At 35.6% G+C, this 24,539-nt stretch overlaps 3 protein-coding genes across 9 annotated transcripts; 1 reads left to right on the top strand and 2 right to left on the bottom strand.

Moving 5' to 3' along the window:
* On the bottom strand, positions 3,640-7,388 carry LOC18609751 (multicopper oxidase LPR1). 2 transcript variants are annotated; one of them, XM_018116300.1, is made up of 5 exons: positions 6,489-6,583; positions 6,229-6,406; positions 4,438-5,895; positions 4,073-4,163; positions 3,640-3,972 (listed from the first exon to the last, which is right to left on the bottom strand). In XM_018116300.1, exons 2-4 carry the CDS (start codon positions 6,229-6,231, stop codon positions 4,110-4,112), a joined length of 1,515 nt encoding a protein of 504 aa, XP_017971789.1. In that variant the 5' UTR covers positions 6,232-6,406; positions 6,489-6,583; the 3' UTR covers positions 3,640-3,972; positions 4,073-4,109. The 2 variants fall into 2 exon arrangements, with proteins under 2 accessions (XP_017971789.1, XP_007045096.2); XM_007045034.2 differs by lacking the exons at positions 6,229-6,406; positions 6,489-6,583 and adding an exon at positions 7,065-7,388.
* Positions 10,061-19,112, top strand: LOC18609749 (actin-interacting protein 1-2). 4 transcript variants are annotated; one of them, XM_007045028.2, is made up of 8 exons: positions 10,061-10,875; positions 11,444-11,605; positions 12,407-12,593; positions 14,425-14,847; positions 16,081-16,225; positions 16,349-16,488; positions 17,428-17,717; positions 18,285-18,603. In XM_007045028.2, the coding sequence occupies exons 1-7, from the start codon at positions 10,484-10,486 to the stop codon at positions 17,683-17,685; spliced, it is 1,707 nt and encodes a 568-aa protein (XP_007045090.2). In that variant the 5' UTR covers positions 10,061-10,483; the 3' UTR covers positions 17,686-17,717; positions 18,285-18,603. The 4 variants fall into 4 exon arrangements, 3 of the variants coding, with proteins under 3 accessions (XP_007045090.2, XP_007045092.2, XP_017969976.1); XR_001926299.1 differs by adding an exon at positions 18,624-19,111 and having other exon boundaries at positions 10,464-10,875; positions 16,081-16,488; positions 18,285-18,344; XM_007045030.2 differs by having other exon boundaries at positions 16,081-16,488.
* Positions 20,239-23,056, bottom strand: LOC18609748 (myb-like protein I). 3 transcript variants are annotated; one of them, XM_007045024.2, is made up of 4 exons: positions 22,827-23,056; positions 22,472-22,545; positions 22,212-22,287; positions 20,239-21,599 (listed from the first exon to the last, which is right to left on the bottom strand). In XM_007045024.2, exons 2-4 carry the CDS (start codon positions 22,508-22,510, stop codon positions 20,536-20,538), a joined length of 1,179 nt encoding a protein of 392 aa, XP_007045086.1. In that variant the 5' UTR covers positions 22,511-22,545; positions 22,827-23,056; the 3' UTR covers positions 20,239-20,535. The 3 variants fall into 3 exon arrangements, with proteins under 3 accessions (XP_007045086.1, XP_007045083.1, XP_007045084.1); XM_007045021.2 differs by having other exon boundaries at positions 22,832-23,056; XM_007045022.2 differs by having other exon boundaries at positions 22,472-22,715; positions 22,832-23,055.

Raw genomic sequence — 24,539 nt, 5'->3', positions numbered from 1 at the left:
CCCTTGTAGGTACAAAAGACTTAATCTCCTACGCAATTCTACCCTGTCAGAGCCTATACAAGGTTGGCTCATGACACTAGGGATGTCAACGGATATGGTACTCGCTAGTTTTTTAAGATACTTGAACCCGAACCCAATTAATAAATGGGATACCCAAAACCTACAACTGCTTGAATATTTTTTAAATTTACTACCCCAACTCGAACCCTAGTACATACCCATTACCTGATAATTACTCGAACTCGTTTATAAACCTAATAATTTAAAAAAATTATTAAAATGCTCTTCATAAGTACCCAATTACTTGAACCCGAACCCATACCTGTACGCGTATCCATATACAATAATATTGCCTATCCATATTCTATATAATTCACTAATAATTAGATTTATAAAAGCACACAAATAATAAAATTTAAATTTAAATAATAAAAGCAAATGTCTCAAATATCAATTTAAATAACTAACAAAAAATATCCAAACAACAACTTCAACAACATTACAAGTATACAATAAGATAACAACATTACAAGTTTAACTAACTGTATGGATTTGTCTTTAATTACATGATATTAAAGAAAAAACTAACTGGGTTACAAAACTATTATAATTTCACAACTTCGCTTTAAGTATATATATTATAATAAATAATTGTATAAGTTATAATTTTAATGATATTAACACAAAAAAAAGTAAATATATTTATATTTAAAGTATATATACTAAAAGTGTATTTATAATAGTAATTATATTCCTTATAAATTAAAACAATATATGGAGTACATATATTAAAACACATTACAAGTTAATTAATAATCATGATTTCATGATTTAATTTAATTAACAATATGAGTTTGTCTTTAATTACATCAAATTAAAAAAACATAATCGTGTTCAAGTATTGAGTACCCAAGGGGTGGTACCCAAACACTACTCGAACTTGACACAGGTAGTCTACCCGAACCCGTTCCAAACTCAATTAGAGGGTATCTTAATCATATATAATCGGATTGCTTATAACAGGGTACCTATTGCCATTCTTTTTGGAGCCATCGAATCACAAACCTGTTGAAGCTTTTTTATCTTCTTCAAAATTTTTATCTGTACCTCCTTTAAAGGATTACTTTTAAACATCTTCATTTTCTCCTTCGTTCTCTCCAATTTTCCCATAAAATCTTCAGGGCCCTAATCCATACTGTTCCATTCTTCTAAAATTAATTTCTCAAAATTTATATCATGTACCCAAGTTGCTTCAAAATGAAATCTTCTCTTCTATCTAACAATCTTGACATGAAATAAATCAACCTTTAAAGCCAAGTGATCTGATGTGCCCACCACTTCATTAAAGATTGTTATACGAGGAAATTTATTGCATAATGGAATTGATGCCATTACCTTATCAAGTTTGCATTTAATAAGTTCCTCCTCCTCTTTGTTATTCCGCCATGTATACAGTGAACCCCTGCAACCCAAGTCTCTTAGTTCACATTCAACACAAATATCTCTAAACTCCTTCATTTGTGTTTCGGATCTTTTTGTACCACTTTCCTTTTCATAATCAAACATAATTTCATTAAAGTCACCTAGGCAAAGCCATGGGATCTATGACTATGAATTCAATAATCTAAGAAGATCCTAACTCTTCCATCTCTCCAATGCGTTTGAGTAACCAGAGAATCCTATCAACCTCCAAGTGTCCCCATGCAAATTAATGTTAGAATCAATATGATTTTTAGAAAAAGATTTAATAATAATATCTATAACTTGCTTCCACAATAATGCAAGTCCACTAGCTTGTCCCATTACATCCACTATTACACAAAAGTCCATTATGGTAATACACTATTTCGTTGAGAAACCTCTTAGCAGATTTTCTGTTGGGAATGAAACCAACACCTTTTGTGTCTATGCACTATGATTGCCAAGCGGCAATAGACATTACAAAGAATAAAACTTTCAATGGTAAAATAGACACATTCGTTTAAGACATGATGTAGTAAAGTAGCTGCTTATAAATGAAATTATATCCATTAATTATGTGAAGTCAGAGTTGAATTTGGCTGATCCTCTGACAAAACCCTTGGGAAAAAAAATAATTAATGCTACATCAAGGGGAATGGGACTTAAGCCAATAGAGAAAATCAACAAATAATGGTAACCTAACCTATGTGATTGGAGATCCCATGGATTAGGTTCATATGGGTAATAACAAGTTATTTATTGATAAATTGATGCACTATTAAAATTATTGTCCCTTCTATGGTGTGTGAATAGTGTAAAACTATAATGCAAGAGAGGTTGAGTTAAACTCTGAATGAATTCCATATCCCTTATGGGTAGTGTATTTTACTACAGTATACACTTGACGGAATCAACCTATATAAGTGGGGAGTGGGGCCACTCCTATGAGAATTGTGACAAATTCTCTAGAGCACTTATGAATAACTAGGCACGTGTATGGCCTATTCGAGCAAAACCGCATTGAACAACAGAAATTGTGGGGGTGTAATGTGATTGATGAAAACTATATTTCACATAAAGAATTTTGGTTCATATAAGTTACAAACTTTACCAAAATTCTGTGACTTATGTTTCATTCTTTCTAGGGGTGGTCCAGAGCTTAAAAAGTACCAGTCACAATGCACTACACTCAAATGAAATTTGACCCAGCAAAGCTTCTTATAAAATCTTACGAAATATATGGGGGATTATTGAAAAATAGTGTATTTCATAAGGTTCAAACATCCCATATTGCCAAGATACAAGAAAGGTGAATGCCTTATATATGAAAACCCACTATGGGCTTGTTGCAAGCAAAGAAAATGGAGTGAGCTCACGCGTACACAAGATTGGACTAGACTTTGAGAAATTTTAGATTTTTCCGTTTTGCACGCTAATATACACGTGGGTTGTGCCCAAATGAATTTTTGTACCTTTGACTTTAATTTTTTAAGTTTTTTCAGTCTTTGATTGAATCAAACTCAAACTCTACCATGCTTACCTAGCTTTCTTGGTTTTGCTACAATGTATACTTGACTTAGTATACGTGCTGACCAGGTTTTGCTCCAACTCCTTGAGGCTTTTTCTCAACTCCTTGATTTGGTGCAACGTTTACTTCACTCCCTACCTATAAATGCAGCCTCACACCCTCACTCACAAGACACACCAAAGCCTTTCATCTTCTCTTAAGTCTTCTCTACTTCCTTTCTTTCTTAGCTAGATTCTTTCTTTTAGCTGTTCCTGTCATCCCTTATTAATTTGTGCAAACTATAAGGAAGAGTCTGTTGAATCCTAGAGGATAACCGCTACAATCCTTTAGCACCGAGTTTTATACTCTAAAGAGGCAGAAATTATCTTTAAAGATAATGATACCACGCTTCAAACCATTTACTGTATTTACTTGTTTTATTTTATATTCCTTTGTTTTCAATTATTTTTCTAACAATAAGTCACTCAATTGAGCTTGAAAAAAAATGTTAATTTAGACTCTTTGGAAACGTACATGAGTCGAGTTTTTAACCTGAGTGATTTGAGTCTAAAGCCAGCCGTGAATTGAGAGAAAAAGACTCAACAATGGTCGGAGATCAGTGCTGTACGTAATAGAATGTGGTCGGCTATAATAAAATGTTTCATTCGGACTTATTTTAAATCCTATTTTAATGAAATTGATAACCTCGGAAAGAACTTAGAGTATTTAGCATACAATAAAGAGCATAAACCACACTTTTACAACATTTCTAGGTCATCATTGACCAAAATAACATTTCTAGCTAAATCATAAAGCTATTGCTGCCTTTTATTTTTAACCAAAATCCCCCACAATTGTACACTTTAACATCAGCTTCTATGTTGTCTATATGTTGATAAAATTTCTTCCATTTGTAGCACTAATTATTGAAGAACTCAAGTTCAGGAATATTGACAACTTTAGAATTGCCAGAGTCCTTCAGATGTTGCTTGTAAATAGAGTTCCTGCATCCGTGTTAAAATGAAAATAAGAGAAGAAAGAAACTGAAATTTTCAATGGAAAAAGGACAAAAAATTGTATCAGCTTTTGGCATAATCACCGTACTTAGGTTTCCCCTGGAATGATCTTTCTGTAGCCTTTCTCATTTGATCAGCTTAATGGGCCTCATCATCACATTATCTTCATGATCCAAGATCTGCATGTGCCGAGAATAAATTCTGTCAAGAAACTTCGATAAAATTTTTTTTGCAATTTGGATTTTATAGAGCAACTCGTGAATATATGGCAAAAGGACAGATCTGAGTAATTCTTCATTGGCTAATCCTGACAGAGAAATATGCAGGTAGGTACCTACCTGACTACCAAAGGTTTTTCATTGAACTGCGCAATCAATTTTAAGTTTATTATTTAATTATATCAATACCATGTTTGAAAACGAATAAAATAAAGGGAAAAGGTGATATACTTACATGGCAATGATAGACGTAACCAGGGTTTGCCGTTGGATCAAATGAATATGAAGAGTTGGAATGAATATAAGAAAACCTAACCAGTATTTTTGTCACAAATCCTGGTGTCATCTTATAAACATTCTTCCACCCCTTCTCATGTGCTGGTACCTCTACCTTCTTGCCTCGCGCATACTTGCTTATATGGCACTTGATCGCGTCGTTCTCTTTGGACATGCATCCCTTGAACTCCTCTTTATTCACCAGCTCCGTCTGATCCAACACTGTAAATAGTCCCAAATGAATGTGCAACGGATGATTATCCTCCGTCAGATTAATCACATTCCAAATCTCACTGGTCCCCGCTTTAGGGGTCTCCGTCGCCGGCGCTTCATACGGTTTTCCGTTGATGTAAAGATGCGTCGGCTCATCTGTATCACTGGTGTACTCATACATTGCTATGTATCGCGTTTCCCTTACACTAGATAAATCCGGGGAAGGATATTTTATCAATTTATTAGGTACTCGCCACGTGTCAACCTCTTGATTTTTCTTGATGATAAATTTCATGACTTTGCCATTTGATTCATTCACTGGGTCACCCGACGGGTAAGGGTACGGTGCGTCATTAGCCAGAATAGCATCATCAGTCTCTGACTTTGAAAAGTCAACGACCACGTCAGCAATCTCTGATGGTGCCAGCAGAGTTTCATTGGTCACTACAGGTTCCCCAAGATAAGTTGAGTCAGCTGCCACGTGAATGAATTCCAAGCCATTCGTGAAGAAGAATCTGAAGAATCTAGCATTGCTGGCATTGATTATACGAAATCTGTATTTACGACGTCGTACCATCATCTTCGGCCATGCCTTGCCATTTACTATGATTGTATCGCCAAAATATTCGGGCTGCCATTGTGGATGTATAGTGGGATTATTTCCTGTGGAATTCATGTATATGGAACCATTTGTGCGAAAGCTACGATCAAACACGAGCAAAGGTCGATCAAATTCGTCACCATGCGGAAGTTTAAGTGGGCCCTCGACGTCAGGATGGCGAAGAACATAGGCCCCAATCAGGCCTGCCAACAGGTTGACTCTGGTCAATCCCATGGCATGATCATGGTACCATAAATTTCCAGGCTGTTGGTTATTGTTGTAGTGATATGTTGCGTTAGCCCACGTGGGCCCCTTTTCTTTAAATCCAGCGGTGAACCACGAGTTTGAGTTTCCATCACTGGCGGGTTCATGGATGCCACCATGGAGGTGCACTACAGTAGGAACTCGCTTCTTGGTGGCAGGGAGGGCGGTTGGGATTGTCGGATCCCATGGCAGTATGTGCTTTGAAGGGAGGTGATTTTGCCACTCGACATAAGTGTCAATGCCGTGGAGGGCCTCGATGGTTGGACCAGGTACTGTTGCAGTGAGCCTGGAGGCACCGTAGGCGAACACTGGCGTCGGAGGGAGGTCCCTGTGGAATTTCTGCAAAGCGGAAGGCAACAAACAAGATGAGTTCGGTTATGATGTTTCACAATCACAATAAAAAATTTGGTTTCTCAGAAAAACATATAAAAGACAGAAAGAGTAATTCCTCATTCGTGTACGACAATTCTCTTTGAATACAATATTGTTCTTAGTTAAAGAAGAATTAAATACTTCAACAGAGACAATTTGCAGAAAAAATAAACATCTCCTCCTCGAGTTTACCAACTTCCTTTGATGACTTTGTTGAAAGAAGCTAGTGGTAAACAATGTGTAATTGAACCCAAACTGAAAAGAAACGAAGAAAGAGCTGGCAAACTGAATGGGACTAACCATTAAAATTTAAAACTAATTAATTAATTGAACCATGTATGGTACGAATACAGCTCATAACTTGTTAAAATGGAAATAGCGCCCATCCGCCCAACCCCCAAAACCAAAAGCTTGTCATAACATATTGGGCAACCTATCAGCACTACACCTGAGTTGAGCATTGGTTTTCTTTGGCAAGCTACAAAGATGAGGAAATTGTCAAAAAAAGATAGTTGTGTAGAAAAGATAAAATTCGAAGCATCACTCTGTTCACTGTCTACCTTTTACTTTTCAAGGTGGGAAAGCATCTTTTGCAACTGGCCATGGGGTCGCGGATAGTAGGAAGCAGTCATCACAGTCCCCCTTTTTATCTCAACTATAATTGGTGGTTAATACTTGTGTCAAAATATGAATTCGCAATAGTTTTGGAGAGCGGGTAGGTAAGGAGACAGAGGAAGAGACTTCCTCTTTTTCCTTTTCCTGTTGTTGCTGTAGCATGAGAGACTCGATTCCTCTATTCCCTTTCTCTGTTTTGCCTTGTAATAATATTCTTTCCAGAAACTAAAATACTAAAACATTGTTTAAAAATTATGAATACTGCGGGTTTAACCTAAATTGTTTGTAAAAATTTACATGCATAATTTGAAAAGATGCAATTAACTTGATCTGGTATCGAAGTTGCAGAGTTGAGCTACAGGGCACCCACTGCCCTCAAACTTGGGCGTCCTTGTTTGACTTTGAAGGACACCAAGGGGACTGTTATACTTAATACTTAAATCAACAAGGCAGAGAAACGGGAAGATTTGAACAGGAAAATTAAGAAAGGAATTGAAGAATGACAAGAAAGAAATACTTACCCATTTCTTCCTGAACATGCCAATCGTCAGTGACTTAGATTTGGGAGAACCATTCACTACATCGAAACCTTGGATTTTAGGCATATCTGGAAGCTCATCCACAAACATTTCCAACTGTAATGGATTCACAAGCCTATCTTCCGCCCATGAAGTGCTGAGCTCTCCCAAGAGAGCTAAACATATGAGAAAAAACAGCATCATCCTCCCCATGGAGAACATCTCTTCATTGCATAATGAGCAAACAGGGAGAAGACAGCGTGAAAGCGTGACAGACAGAGAGAGAGATAAGGTTTGAAAAGAATTGAGTTAATTGGAGGTTTATTTGTGGCTTAACATCATTATATAGGGTCGTGGTTCACTGCTTTCCAGACTTACAATACCATACTTAAATTCCACAAAATAGAAATTAGCGATACAGAGCTGGTATCCTTAAAAATAGATATTTTGCATATCAATTATGAAAAATTAGAAAATTGAAAGTAAGATCTTGATTCTATATTAGAAACACCCGAATATTTAATTTAATAATTGGAACATATTCCCTATTCAAGTCATAATTATGAATAAAATAAAAAGCATACCCATTAAGGCCACGCAGACAACAAAAAAAAAATAGAAGAGAAATAGTCAACTTGTAAATAGAATGAGAAATAATCAACAAAAAAATCACCCTAATTATTTAGCTCAAGACTGTAAGTAGTAAAATATAGTTTTCTAGGGCAGGTTATGTCTGGGATTGATGAAGCTACTGACTTCGTCTGATTTTGCATTAAGTTTGAAGTTTTCTTTGTTCCTACTTCAAATAGGTTGTACAGATTCTTCTTCAATTTTAATACCAAAGCTGTTTTTTCGAATATATATATAAATCACATATAATTGACAAATGTTTTGAAAATATTTATAATAAATTCATTATCTCGGGCCAATCATTATAGGCAGAGACAAAGGAGTGCCTTTTCAGTGGTTAGCTTCGATTTCTTCGAAATGGTAAAAGACATGTTTAATCAGGGCCTGCATGCATGCGGGACCCTTTCCCGCTTTTCGTTTCTGAATGTAAATTCAAAAACAAAAGAAAAGCAAAATTTTTTCCGTTAGACATAGCTGCGCCCGCAAATACATGAATAATATTTATTTGTAATAATACTTAAAATAAATTTTAATTATTTATAAAATTTTAAATAAATTATTATTTTTATTTTAACAAAATTTTTATATTTTTATTTTAAATTAAATAAATTTTTATAATTAATAATTAATTAATTATTAATAATCAAAATATAATTTATTATTTTATATAATGTAGTGTTAACGTGATATGTTACTTTAAAAAAAAATGACATGTTGATATATCATAATATATTATAATATAATATATTAATATAATATGATAATATTTAATAATAATTAATTAACTGTTAATTATAAAAAATCAAAACAAAAATATAAAAATTTTATTGAACATAATAAAACGTTATAGATTTATTTAAAATTTTTAAAATAATTTAGTGATTTTCTTAAATATTATATTTATTTATTTATTGTAGTGATAAAATTCTAATTGAAGCTAATTAGGGTAGAATAGCATATGCTATTATTATTAGATTGTTAAATATAACATTAGAAATTGCAGCGAAAACATGGTTGGGGTTGTAATAGTCAAAGCCAAGGGCCACCGAATTTATTCCAAGTTAAGAATATTTTTGTAGTTTCTTCTCATTGCAACTGGCGTGAGATTTTTCTTTTAAAGTGGGGGCGTTACCTGCTAGGCCGAAGACCATAGATTTTTGTGTGCGTGGGAGCCTAGCATGGATGAAGAGAGACCGCATACATATTGTTAGAAAGGAAAATGAAAAAGGATGTCCAGAGCAGCGTAGGGGACCATCTATTGCATATTTAAAAAGAAACTTCAAAAACCTTCCTTATTTTGCCACGTGCTCATCTAAAAGAAAAGCCACGTTTTCAAGTTGAGATATTTAGATTTATATCAAAATTTGTAAAGGATAAAACCACTGGCAATGAATAAGTTAAATTAAAATATTTTTTGTTCACGAGCGATTTTACTAAAATTTAAAAGAGAACAGTTCAATCCAAACATGGTGGGGACCACATTCTAGTAAGATTAATGACCAAGTCAATTTTTTAATAGATTCACGTTCCAGTTGAAGCGTGAAACGTTTTTTGTCTCTTTTTCACAGAATTTCAAACCACAACCAGAGCTTTTTGATGGATCAAGTGTTACATCACCACCAAAGTCTTCCCACTACTTGACTTCATCACCTTGCTGTTTGCCCCACCCAGTCTATGACCTTATTGTTACAATTTAATTTAACGATATTTCCAAAGAAAAGAAAAACCCACTTAATTTAAGGAAATTGTAGTTGATCTCTCTGTTTCTTTTCCGAAAGAGGAACTGCATCTTCACAGGCTTCTCCAATATGAACTAACAATGATGCAAAAAATCAAACTTGATGTCGCGCTTTACAAGGTGGTGAGCAAGTGCCGCTCGATCGAGACTTAACCTCTGAGATGAACGAAACATTTTCGGAGGTGACATCGTATAGTAATTAATTACTTGGGAATCCTACTCTTTAAACTAATTAATTTTTCTCACTCTCTCGGTTGTTCTTAAATAATAGGTATGCTCGGGCATTTGCGAACTCCTAACTTCATCGCTCATCATTGTCATTGTTAGAGTGCAATTATATTATATATTTTTATTTTGTTCTTGTGGGGTTTTGTCCCTCTAGAGCAAGAAGAATGACAAGGAATCTTTTCAGGTGAAAAAGTGGGCCTTTGGTCATAAACAATAAAATGGATGAGGCGCTTCTTCGTGGATGTCTCAAGTGTCAAGCACTTATGCACAAAGTGATGAGTTAGTGACATGTTGGGTAGAGCATTATACGACATGTCTGCTGTAAACAAAATGATTACTACTTACTAAGAAATATTTCGACATTTTTATACAAATTTAGTAATTAATTAAAATACATCGCAAATCTGTGGATGCAGAGTACGCACATTGTTTTGGTGACTGTAAGCTTTATATGCGAAGCAGTATGATTTTGTGAACTAAAACACTGTTCACTTGGGATATCATTGTCTAATAACTAATAATAGTTCAACATTTTCAGTAATTATTTAATTAATAATTTGCAAAAAATAGTTGTTGGGGCTTGTGCTAAATGAATACGCATGGCCCGAGTTGGACCTTTTCTTGTAAGGCCTGAATGAAGCATGGAGCCATGGTGATCCCTAACGGATCTGAACAGGAATGGCCCTTCTCAACCCAGCGAGTAGCGACCAACTCGTTCAAAAAGTCCCCTCCTCAATTCCCGCACTTTTCCCATCAACTGAAAAACTGAAAACCTGCTAAAATAAGCTCCCTTTGGCCACAAAAACTTCAAACAAGCAAATAACAAATGGCGAATCTCGTAGAAACCTATGCCTGCACCCCTTCCACGGAACGAGGCCGTGGAATTCTAATCTCCGGCGATGCCAAATCCAACTCAATCCTTTATTGCAATGGAAGGTCCGTCTTCATCCGATACCTTGACCAGCCTCTCGATGTTGCCGTTTATGGCGACCACGGCTACCCTGTCACTGTCGCTCGTTACTCCCCCAACGGCGAGTGGATCGCCTCAGCTGACGTCTCTGGCACCGTACGAATCTGGGGGACCCATAACGACTTCGTTTTGAAAAATGAGTTCAAGGTCCTTTCGGGTCGGATCGATGATCTCCAGTGGTCTCCCGACGGGTTGAGAATCGTTGCCTCTGGCGAAGGCAAAGGAAAGTCCTTTGTCCGCGCTTTTATGTCAGTATTCTTTATTTCAATAGTTTCTACTGCCTGCTTTTTTATATACAAAATTTTGGTAAGAAAGCAGCCTGCCTGAACACTCGAAATGACATGGAGTATAATTAGTTTGAAATTTAGACCATTTATATACTGTCTCTGGTGAGAACAGTTTGTGGACTAAATATATGGAAATCACGTATTTAAGGCTCCTTTTGATTAGAAACTTTGATTTTTGCTTTTCATTTTTGCATGTAAAAAGATTCCGCGAGGATAAACGCGAAAGGGAAAGAGAAATTTTATTAAATATGTTCTTTGGCCGTTATTTTTATTCGAAAATTAAGCAAAATAAAAAAAAGTGTAGTGATAAAAATTAATAATATAATTAAAATAGAGTGATAAAATTTAATATTGAACTGTAATTTAGTGTTAAATTTGATAAAAACAAACATAATTTTGGAACAGTAAAAACAAAAGTTGCAGATTGAAATTGGAAGGGCGAATGTTATTTTTTTTTGAATAAAAATTAAGTTTGAATCAAAAGAATATAAAACGCTCAGATTTTGATTAGGATTTGTGATGGTTGAAGGTGGGACTCGGGGAGTACTGTGGGGGATTTTGATGGGCACTCGAGGAGGGTGCTGAGCTGTCATTTCAAACCGACAAGGCCGTTTCGGATTGCAACCTGTGGAGAGGATTTCTTGGTGAATTTTTATGAAGGTCCACCCTTTAAGTTCAAGCTATCTCACAGGTAGGCAAGAGTGTTGAATTGTCGAATGCTTTTACCATTTATCATGGCACTACATTAAGTGAATTGCTCAAGTAAAGCCTTTGATTTAGTGAGGAAAAGATTCCATTCATGGATTGGTCTTGCTTTGCATTAATGTATTAGAAAAGGTTGTTACCTTGAATCGTAGTCTTAAACATGGTGTGCTTGTCATTTTTGCTATTCAATTTTTGTTGTCAGAAGCAGAAAGCAAGAGGTTCATTTGGATATAAAAGCAATAGTAATGTTTTTTTTATTTTAAAACAAAAAAAAATGCAAATTTAAGATTAAAGAAGTCCTGCACTTTCACCTCTTTTTTAAGTTTTATCGGTTGGCATTTGGAATTCATCCACAATTAGCTGATTCTCATTTCCACATGCAGAGATACTGGAGAGATGGGCTGTTTTTCTATTTATTTCTTTTTCAATGTTAGTTTTTAAAAGTAACTATGTGCTCACAATCTCTATGCCCATGGCAAATTAAAAATGTGAAATTAAAACTTTCAATTTGTAAATCTACAATGCAAGTCAATTGATGATGCTAACAAAGAACGTTTCCCATACCTGCAATAATTTGATAATTGCATAATGCTTGTTACAACTATTTGTCGCTTCATTTTGGAAATAGTCTTCTACTGGTTCTTAAGATGTGTGAAAACTGAAAAGAATGCACTATTGAATGAACTCTTTTGAAGAAAGCATGAATTCCATTTTGAAAGTAGTCTTCTGATTGTTAAGATGTTTGTTAGTTTTAGGGTTATTCAAGGATTTGTTTTATAATCTGCAGGGAGCATTCAAATTTTGTCAACTGCATTAGATTTTCCCCAGATGGCAGCAAACTAATTAGTGTAAGCTCAGATAAGAAGGGTATAATTTATGATGCGAAGACTGGTGAAACTATTGGAGAGTTGTCCTGTGAAGATGGTCATACAGGCAGCATTTATGCTGTTAGCTGGAGCGCTGATGGTAAACATGTAAGCACCTTGGTCAATATTAATTTAGTTGCTTTAATTAAGTCCATTGCTCTATCAAAAAAAAAAAAAAGGCATTGCTTCATTAAAAGACCAGTACTAAATGCAACTGTGCTTCCGATCATCACTCTCGCCTTTGTTGATTTTTCTTGCAGCCCTATTTCGTGTTAATAGCTTTTGAATTTGTTTGTCACCAAATTGATTTGGTTTCATTATCCATGGGTGTGTGCATGTGTAGGCCATTGCCATCTCTGCGTATATTTACATGCAGTCTTGTTGGGAATGCCGAAATCCTTTGAAATGTCTATTTTGATTAGTTTTTGAATTTAGGCTAGATATGTTGACAAGCTGGGGATAGTGGAAGAAAAACCTTATTTTTTGGAGGATATAGTACCACCTTATGCACTCAGGAGCTTTTAGGCTCAAAGGAATTATAAAGATAACTAGACAATAGAGCATTTCGTGATTGAGATTAAGACTAGGCTTCTTTAGGCTCTGTCTAGGAACTTTTGCTATTTACTTTTTGTTTTCGAAAACTAGAAAGCAAAAATACATTTGGAAATAAAAGCAAATAAAAATTTGAAGAATTATAAACAAAATGTATGTAATTCTTTTGGATAACAAAACTGCATGATCTACTTCTATATGAACTAATTATGTTATAATTGGTGTTAAATTTTAATTATTTGCCCATTTTAAATCAATTATAATATTGTTTTTTACCTTTTGTTTTTGCTTTGTAGCAATTTTTCAAAAAGCATATAGCAAAAAGAGAGTAGCAAAAATATAAACCGAATGGAACCTTAATTTTCGGTTGTAAAGTCAGAAAAAGGTTTTGCAGCTCTTTTCTCTTCTTTCCGGATGAATATGATGTTAGGAATCAGAAAGTTTTTCCTCTTGATATCTATTTGTAGGTCTCTTGTATACTTCAGTTCACTAGGTTTCAGCTTCCTCTTTTGCAACTTTTGTGTACTGTTTGTTACTTATTTTCAGGGAAAAGAAGAGGAAAGAAACCCAGCATTGCATGATTGCTTTAGCCTGAAATAAGAGAGAGGAAAATTGGAAAAGTAACCTATGATTGGCCATTATTTGCACTTTAGAATGAGGTGTCTGGACAAGAGAATAAGAGGAAGTTTAAAAGGAGAGAAACTGAGAAACAATTTGCTGGGAAAGATTAAAATGTGCATACAGCTTGACCTCGATGGCTTTATTTATAACTCAGAATTCAATTCCCTGCATGCTATTTGATCTTCAAGCTCAATTAAAGCAGTCTGATGAAACTTGTAAACAAATTCTATCCATGTCTTAAGCTATCCATGACTCACTTGCTTTTCCTTAATAATTATTTTCAGACAAGTAACGGAGAAGAACACTTAATATTAATGTTGCTTTAAATTCACGTATTGTCGTTTAAGCATGAGCTCTCTCTCTCTCTCTCTCTCTCTCTCTCTCTCTTCAGAACTGCTAGGTCAAAATACCTTCAAGAAATTCAGTTTTTGTAAACTCAAAACTTAGCAGTCTCCTTTAAATCCATCTCTGTTTAGGTCCTCTACTAAGTATATTGTTTATCCAACAAAGTCATCGGTTAGAGTATTGCATTCACCTGTTCCTTTTTATAAAGGCATGAGAGATCTACAAGGTTTAACCCACAGTTTCACAATCATTAACAAAAGTTGACTGGAGTTTTCGTCACAAATGTCATGTTTACCTCAATGAGTATGTTGACATGAAACAAAAATTTTTGTAGCTCTTTCTTCCATTAACAACATCTAATCTCTTCATTGCAATTCTATGTTTCTCACTTATCTGTCTATTATTTTATTGATGAAATCAGGTACTAACTGTTTCTGCTGACAAGACTGCAAAGATATGGGAGATATTTGAAGATGGTTCTGGAAAAGTGAAGAAAACATTGGAATGTCCTGGATCTGGTGGAGTGGAGCACATGCTTGTTGGATGTCTGTGGCAGAATGATCATCTTGTTACAGTTTCCCTTGGTGGCACAATTAACTTATTCTCTGCAAGTGATCCTGATAAACCCCCATTATTGTTGTCTGGACATATGAAGAACATAACTACCTTAACTGTACTCAAAAGCAACCCAAAGATGATTCTGTCCAGCAGCTTTGATGGATCCATCCTTAAATGGATTCAAGGGGTTGGATACAGTGGCAAATTAAAGAGGAAAGATAGTTCTCAAATTAAATGTTTGGCTGCTGTTAAAGAAGAGATAATTACATCTGGATATGACAACAAGGTAAACTTGTACCACAAAACATATTGCATTTTATTATTTGTTAAACAAAGTATGCATTGATAATCCCTGTTTTTTAATCTCATCCACCAATAAACAGAGGAAAATGTCAAAACAAAAACTTTGTTCTTCAAATAGAAATTCAGTTATTAAGGACTTCCCTGTATAAAATTTTAATTTGCCTGTTTAATATAAACATATTTGCATTAGTTGCCGTCTATTTTTGTTATATAAGATCTTTCTGTGGAAAAAGGTGGTACTATGGAATCATATCAAATTTAGTTTAGTTCATATTTTGGATGTTATGCAAAGTGTGGTTAAATATATTTCACCTAACTTGAATTGATGGTTGCATTTTGAATGGGTGCCTGGAGTGGTATAACTCAAACAGTATAGAAGCTTTATTGGAACAGCTTGTTGCAGCAAAAAGAGCTAATTTTCTAGCAACCTAACCTGGCAATCCAGATATTTTGTTAATGGATGAATTTTTGGGTTGATTCTTGAAAGCAGTATTTAGGGCTAGCACTTCAATGTTTTTGAAGCATTTTCTGTGATTGTGCTGAATATCAACTACAACTTTAAACTTTACTGAAATATTGTTGATTCTGTTAGATCCTAATGATTGGTTCTGTTTTCCTTAGTATCTATGGTTATAATCTTGATGTTCAAGTACCTTAAACATTCATCAAGATATGTGATAGAGCATTAGGATTTCATGAGTCTATTCAGCTCATGATGTTCACCTGATTATCCAGTTTAAGATAACAGAGTGCATGATAGATGAGAAATGGTTAAAAAACACTAGTGGTGGGTTTCGATCCTGGTTTATCCACTTAGGCTTGTTTGGATGCATAGTGGAATTTTCTACTTATGTTTATTAATCAAGTAAAACTTAAGTGGAAGGAAGAAAAATGTAGAAACTTGAAAGAAAAGAGAAAGAAGTTTGCCTTTGTCAGCACCAGATAGGTACTTTATAAATAGACCATGAAAATTTGTGACGGAACTTATAATAATTGGGTATTAGATCTCATTGTGTAGCTAATTAAAACCGAATCTGACCCTAAAGAGATTAATTATTCTGGGATCTCCATACTTGGGTGATCTTTTTCTATCAATCAATTTCATCTCTATCTAGATAAGTGCTTTCTCGGATTAATGTCAACTGTGAATACTCTGCATCCTTTAAGATTGAAAACCAGTTCTTTTTTTTGGTGATAATGCCTTAGTTAATTTCAGGTATGGAGAGTTCCTCTGCACGAGGAAGAATGTGGGGTTGCAGAACATATAGATGTTGGCAGTCAGCCGAAAGACTTGTGCTATGCCATCAATTCCCCTGATCTAGCTTTAGTTTCAACTGATTCAGGAGTTGTATTGCTTAAGGGTCTGCAAGTACTATCAAACATCAACCTTGGATTTACCGTGACAGCTTCTGTTATTTCACCTGATGGAAGTGAGGTTATTGTGGGGGGGCAGGATGGTAAATTGCATATATATTCTGTTTCAGGTGATTCTCTTACAGAAAAAGCAACCCTTGAGAAGCATAGAGGTGCAATTAGCGTGATACGGTATTCTCCAGATGTTTCCATGTTTGCTTCAGCCGATCTCAATCGTGAAGCAGTTGTTTGGGATCGTGTCTCCAAAGAGGTAGCTTGAACTTTAAAATATTTTTATTATGTCTTACCGTTACTAATGAAATCAAGAATGGTGAGTTGACTCATCCCATTTTTGAGATGAAAGACGCTGCAGCAACGACTGTTATGTTTATTCCTTACCGGGCACTCTAATTGCCTGACATTTCCTAAATATCAAAAGTAAATTGGGGAATACAATTTCAAATGAGAGATAACATCCTCCTCTTTTTTTTTTTTTTTGAGATTAAGAGATAACTTACTCCTTAACAAGAGTGGATGCTTCAAGCAACAACTGTTTCCCAAAAGCAATGTCGTAGATTATTGTGGGATGCAGATCCATCAGTCTCATTCCTGTAGGGACATTAGTCATGGAGAGTCGTCTGTTTTTTTTTGGTTATCCTAATGTTTCTCAGTAACATTGGGTCATGCTTCAAAGCCTGCATGGCTAGTATCCTGGTCTGCTGGGACTCTTTTAGGACTGTTTGTGGAATCATAATGGCGGTTGTGGAGCTTGTCTAATCATTCCTCAGTTATCAGGTTGTTTATGTTTGCTTTTGGCATCAACTGCTAGGTAGAAACCTGTTTTATTAGCTATAATTCCATGGCATGAAGCATCTTGCCATGTAAGGCTGTGGAGCAAAAGCTCGCCACTTTCTAAAGTTTGCATTTTATTTTATAGCAACTGCAATATGTTATTTTTGAACTGGAAAACTTTTTTAATTTGTAATTAGGATATCATGAACTTCCATATGCACGTCATCTATAAGTACTCTTTTAGTTTTTTTTTTTTCTTTGTTACAGCTTAGTGTTAATCAAGAAACAGATTGAAGTAAAGTGTCACCAAGAATAGTCAAATAAGTTCTGAATATTTTGAAGAACAGGATATCTTAAAGTGCTTCTAGCAACTGAGTGGATGTATTAACCATCTTTTTCTGCAATTTATGTCTTGCAGGTGAAGCTTAATAACATGTTGTACCACACAGCTCGTATCAATTGCCTTGCTTGGTCTCCTGATAGCACTATGGTGGCTACAGGATCACTAGACACTTGTGTGATCATATATGAAGTTGGGAAGCCTCCTTCGAGCCACATAACTATAAAGAATGCTCATCCTGGTGGAGTTTATGGTTTGGTTTTTACTGATGACAGCAGTGTGGTCAGTTCAGGAGAGGACGCCTGCATTCGTGTTTGGAGGGTAGAGCGGCAATAACATAAGTACTGGATCAGACATGTATGATGCAGGTTAGATCTTTAAAGTTTGAGGGAATGCACATTCATTTGATTTTTACCTTGAGATTTCAATTTGAATGAACTATGATGACAAGCAAAATCTTCATGTTTCATGTAACTGATGCAGTTCTCATGTATTAGAAGAAGTTGAGTTAGTTGCATTTTGCACATATTACATAAAAATAGTAATTTCTTTCAAAAATTAAAACACAACATGAGAAAATTAGGAAGGAAAAGAGACAAATTATATGATTTGCTTGCATATGCAGTACAGAGAAGTGAGAAGGCGTTCTTTTCATGGACTGAATAAGAGGCCCTTATTTTGGGTTATGCACACATTTCTGAATTAAAATTATTTTTCGGAATTCTAAAGTAGTTATTAAAAAAAGCATGGAATCTTTCATTTTTCAGTTTAGAAATAAGAGAAAATCGAATAATCCACGCTGCTAAGGTCTACATCAACCTGTTTAACCTTGTTGTCCTCAATCTAAGAGTTACCAACTTATTTTTCTGGTATAAAGCAGAGCATGTCATCTACTGCAGTTGTTACCATATGATGGTTTTACAACTGTTTTTCAGGACACAATTTCCATTTTCAGAATTTGTGCCAAAGAATAAAAATGAGAGCCAAGAATGCAGGTAAGCAGCTTCATGGAGGGTTTTGTGAAAAATGTGTGCAATATATTTCTGCTCACACGGTTTCATCATGTAGCATACCCTTCAGAGAGAAATAGCAATTGCAATGTGTAATACAATAATTCTTTCTTCTTTCATTACTTTTTCATAAAGAAATGCCTATGGCAACTGTCTTTCATCCTTTGATCGCCAATTTAATTGGGGGAAGAAACTGTGTTTATTTCTTTGGTGTGATTGTGAAATCTGGTGATGTCTTTATTTATTTTTACTTTCTTGCTTTAGTTTGAATACATTTCAAGCCACTCAATCCCTAGATAGAAAGGTTGGTTGTAGCTGCATTAGCTGTTTGTGGAGAGTGGACGATTGGGTCAACACGAGGGAAAAGTTCTATAACGAAATAAAGCAGGCAGCATTTGAATACGGAGGTGATGTTGATATTCTACCTTTTTATTTAGAAAGAAAAGAATTGAAATCTTTATTTGATTTTGGTTCTCTCATGGAATTTGGTTATTGTTCATGACAGTTCTCTTGCTATTAATCTGTAGTATAATAATGTTCTAAAAGTGATGATGTATTTTGCATAAATTGATTTATTTATTTGTACATATTGCGAGAAAGCTTCGAATCCGAAAAGAAGTAATAACTTTTTCTACCAAATTTATGTCCTGAGGGAATCAAAATGTAACATTTTTTGTACAAAATTTTCTGCTTATTGTTGGAGTATCATTATTAGTATTATTATTATGCTAAATTCCTGCCTCCTATTTAAGCTTTTGCTAAATGTCAGGGACGTAAGCTATTGCGTACATTTTGCACAATACAATAGCTCAAACGTTATACTTGTGTGTTAATTTGACGTGTTTTCTTATTTAACCAGTTTTCCTATTTCATTAAAAATAGTTGACCTCAACCATGTCTATTAGCAGACAGTATTAGTTCTCTGTTAGCATTGTGAATTAGGATTGGTTGTCTTCTAGGAGGGTAATATGTTTTCTCAATCAATGGAGCAGCAGGGGGATCATCCAATAGTGGATGGGTTCTGCAAAGGAGGCGCCAGCAGAATCCATTAATGTCGCCTATGATGTCTACTCTTCTACGAATGCAGGCGCCTCCTCTTTTATTACATGCTGGGTCACTTGTTTATTTACAATAATAACCACTCTGTTCTGCATTTTACTCCTGGTTTTCTTTTTTCAGTTCTTCTTTACTTCAATTCCTAGTTCTTTTTGGTGAATCAGTGAACCTTCATCTATATATTAATTCTTCTCGGAGTATCTAGAATCCTAGATGCCCCCTTGCAAAGGCTATCATAGGTTTAGGATTGGGATTCCTTCTCGGAGTTGAACTGCAGAAATTCCTGTTGCAGTCCACTCTGTTTGTTGTATATCCCATAGGGTAGACGCTTCCTTCGGGTGGAAATTTCTCAAATAATGAAAGAGAAATAATCAATACGACTGAACCAAGGAACTCAAATTGTCGTCTGGGCACCAATTTTTTAAAGGTTATGAGATAACATGAGCTCCGCTGCAAAAGCAATGAACCAACTCTTTTAAACAATAAATTATTGTCCGGTATCTTTGCTTGCAATGGCAAAGCTTTGCATTGCAGTGGCAGGATCGCTGGAGTAGGGTACTGATGTTGGATTGGGTGGTCCTGTGGCTATAGGTGACAGACAGCATCACTCTAGGAATGCACGTGAGAGGCACGTGCACATCTACCTAACATTCACACTTTTCAGCGCAAAACGTGACCGATATTGTCCAGTCTCAACCCAGCTGTTCCTATTCTCTGGCAGATAGTGTCATTATGCTCCATGAAGATACAGTAACCAATGTCACCTCGTCTGGTATTGGAATAAAATAAAGCGACTCCAATTTGACCATAGTCATTCCAGGAATAAAATAAAGCGACTCCTCTGTTTATTTACTAGTTTTGTGGTTCACATAGTCATTCCAGAAACAGAATAAAAAAAAAAGGCAGGCAGAAGCTGGAGTGAATTAAAAAAAGAGAACATCTACTTAACAACTACACAAATACACAGATAAGATCCACTCAAACATCCCATTCCAGCATCTCTGCTACCCTCCACATCAAACAGTAGAATACTGTCAAAACCTACTAGCTCCACTTAGAGAGAATTTCCATGTCAAACCCCATGCATTCTCTCTCTACATTTTTTTTTTCTTTGTTCTCATTACATTATTGAACAGCTGCTGCTTGTGTTGTCATCACTGAACATATGGGTTGCTGCAGAGTGATCAGCATTATAACTGGGGGCTTCAGGGTATGAGTATGGAGGAGGGCCATAATTATAGTAATACCCAGTGCTAGGAGGAATTACCGGGGATCTATGATACATCATCTGGGGTTGTTGCTGCATGGCATGCCTGTTCTGCAGGTTCATCATGTTCATCATTGATGATGGATAGTTGTAGCCATTCATGTTCATGAGCACAGATGATGGATTTTGACCAGTAACATATCCACCATTTTGAAAAATTGCTGCAGAAGATCCCTGCAACCCATTGTTGGATTGAACTTGAAATCCTCCAACTGCATTGGGATTGCCTCCTAACGCAGCAGCATCAGCAACATTAGCACCATTTCCATGAAAACCTGAAAGACCCATAATGGGGTTAATGTCGTGTCCCCTCTTGCCCTCTGCTGCATTGATGTTTAAACCACCCAACTGAGCATTATTCATCTTCAAAGCAGCCAAGGTTTTTTGATCTAGCACACCTGGATTTACCTTCATTCCCATATTCTGATTCTGGTTTCCTTTCTTTCCATCATTCACATTAATAAGATTGTAGTTCATTTTATTATTGTTGTTGGAAGTTGCAGTAATGTTTCCAATACCGTTCTTGGCATTATTTGCATCAAGAGCTTGTTGCCTAAGCAAACCCAGCTGACCCAACTGACCCAGTTGACTTGGTTTGAGAAATTGCAGCTCATCCTCTTCATTCTCTTCGTCATAATCATCCATATAATCATCATCTTCCTCAGAAACGAAACTAGGAAACTTCTGCTGGGTCTTGAAGGCTTCAAGGCCTTTGATCAAGCCTTGCTTTGGGCCTTTGTTGTTCTTGTCATCCTTGATGCAGTTGTTCTTTGGCTTTTGGTTTTGGTTGGACTTCTGGGACCAAACCTCAGCATGTTTACCAGCTCTGACCAGTTTCTTGATCAATGTTGCAGAATCTACACTTCCTGAGACTGTGACTTTCTGCTGCTCTGCATCTATGCTTACTTGGTAAACACCTAGAACAAAGAAGAAAACAACAAACAGAAAATTACGCAAACGGATTAGACATGCACATGCCACCAACTATTAGGACCAATGAGTTGGAAATTTTCCTAGTAATGTGTTCCAGACATCTGGAACAGGACAAAAATATATCCTAGTAATCTATAATTCAAGAATGTTCATCTTCTGTAATCATTCCTGAAATGAAGATGAATTGGTCAGTCCAGATAACAAATCATTACATCCAGACTGATTTGAGAACTCGCAAATATTTACATTCTTCCTTCTCTTACCCAAAACACAGACCAGCCGGAAGATCCACTGATGGAACTTCCGAGAAAAACAAATCATTGTTCTCGTTTCTTTCAAACTATCGAGCAAGGTGAGATAGTTTCCTGATATTTTACTCTTCTCAGTGATCAGAATTCTGTGCACTTGAGATCATTGTTTTGAACTATTAGCAGAGCATTAGTGATTATTTTGGCATCTTTTCCTAATTTTCTCAGCAATCTAGCAAAAATACTAGGAAGAACATGTTTATACGGGAGAGAAACGAGGTAGGAGAGGAGTGCACAACCAGTCACAAAAAAGAATCATAGGAGAAAGCTGATAACAACAGTGAGCACCTTCAATTCTCTGAAGGAGTTTCTTCACTTTCTGCTTACATCCATCACAGTGTATGTTCACTTTGAGAACACAAGTCTGTGGATAAAAATGAAAAGAAAGGGAAACAAAGCAAACAACAAAAACAAAATAAGAAAGATTCTTTAGAAGAAAAGACCACCAGCATCCACCTTTGCACAAAGCTGTGGATATAGATACATAAAAAATAAATCATAAAAAGACTTTAAAGGGACAGAAAAGAATGTGGTAAAAGAGAAAAGACCTGAATCTTGAGTAGCTTAAAGTCTTCCTCTTTAGTCATTTCTTCACCTCTGTTTTGAATGAAAGACTTGCTCTCTATGAGAAATACAGGAATAGATAAAAAAAAAAAACAAAACAAAAGATAACGCACATAAGCTAATGAGATAGTAAACAGGGCTGCATGTGAGTTTCTAGTTCTACAACGTCTACAGATTCTTTCTTTTCTTTGCTTTTGCTGGCTTGTTGCCTCCTTCTCTTCTTCGGTTCTATTCAAAAGAGACCACAACAAGAGCACATGGGATTTTTAAGCTTGAAAGCTTTCCTTCTTTATTAAAAGAGAGACAGAGAGAGAAGGAGAGAGAAGAAAGTAAACCAACCCTACCACAGCTACAAGCCTACACCATAATGCCAAGACAAACAGGAGAAAATTCACCAGCACAAAAGGGGAAGAAAGGAGCAATCAAAAGAGAGAAAGAGATGGAGGTCAGAAGGGAGGATAGTGAGCAGGGGGAGTGAAATGTGGGAGAGAGAGCCAGAGAAAAGAGAGGATAGAGGAGAGAGGAGAGAGGAAAAGGTGCGGGGGAAGGGGGAGAGAAGAGTGCTGTGTACTACTGCTCTTGGAATTCTGAAATGATGTGATTTAACGTTAAATACTGAGGAGAAACAATAAAAGAAGAACAACGACTTGACAAGCCGACTTCTATCCCTGTCCTGTTTGTCACATGTACCTTTTTTATTTTCTCCTGAAAATGAGAGTAAAATTTTGCCTTTTTAATGAATTTTCTTTTTTTGGTTTTTGGGGTTGGGGGTGAATTCTTCCTGAGTTGGTTTCAAATTTTCAAACTATTTACCAGTACTTTTAACGGAGCCTTAGGACTCAGAACTCACAACGAGTTAATTGCCTGTCGGGACCAACGGCCTTCATCTATATCTGCTGGGCGATTGAATGGCTTGTCGGTTGCCCTTTCTTTGGTTAATAATAATATTATCCCAACGTGTCTACAGCCTGGACTATTTTCTTAATCCAAAATTCTCTGTTAGCTATTGATTCCTATGATAAATGCACAATTTCTGCATCTCTCCCTTTTCTTTCTTTGTGTTTTGTAATCTCTTTGCAGTACTTATTTCGGTTGTAAGTGAAAGACGAAGAAGGGGCAGGGGCACTATTCTTTTAAACAGAAGAATAAAGTGACTCAAGTCCTCATGCTTGATTTAAGTGACTCCATGTTGGCGATTAGGCAAGGGCGTTTTGAGAGATGGGTGTGATCCTTGATTATATTGAGGCCTTTCTTTCTTTAATTGCTTCTTCTTCCCACCATGTTAAAAGGGATGCTTATATATTTGCCTCATTCTCTAGCTATGCCTTGATGGTGAATATTCCTAGAACTCTTAAGTAATCTTGTATTTGATGGTTTAATGAATTTTTTTGGCCCTTGATTCCAATTTAAAAGTTTTACATTTCGTGCTAAAGATATTGTTTTTCATACAAGGTATTGATTTAAATGGAAGGAAGAGGAGGCGCTTTGATTTGTAAGATTGTATCCCTATCGACCTTTGCAACAAATTGTTAAAAGAACAAATACACAGTTAGAAACAGAACATTTGCTTGCTAGAATATGGGCAGAGCCTTTAAAGCTTTGCTCAAAACAGAAGGACTATTAAGGTTTCCTTAATTACTTGGGGTCCACTCGTTTTGTTTCAAAGACTTGTCATTTTCTTACATTCCCAAATTTAGAGCATTAAAGGTGATTGTCTCCAAAGAATACCTTAACACTTGGATAAGATTGGTTAAGGGTGTATAAATGGGCGGTTTGATTGATTCAATATTCAAAATTTTAAATTGAAAAAATTAAATTTGTTAATTTTAAAATTTAAATTGAATATTTTAAAAAATCGAATTACTTTAATCGGTTTGATCGACTTTTGAAAACCAATCTTGTATTTGTATTAATAAAAAGTAATATACATTTTAACATGACATCTCAATACAATAATACAAAGCAAAGCAACTTAAAACACAATTGAAGCAAACAACTAATATATATTGATTAAAAACAATTCTATTAGAAAGCCAAGGGAAATTTTATTTT

Source organism: Theobroma cacao, chromosome 2 (genome assembly GCF_000208745.1).
Source record: "Theobroma cacao cultivar B97-61/B2 chromosome 2, Criollo_cocoa_genome_V2, whole genome shotgun sequence".
NCBI lineage: Eukaryota > Viridiplantae > Streptophyta > Magnoliopsida > Malvales > Malvaceae > Theobroma > Theobroma cacao.
This window is presented reverse-complemented; position numbering and strand designations above follow the sequence as displayed.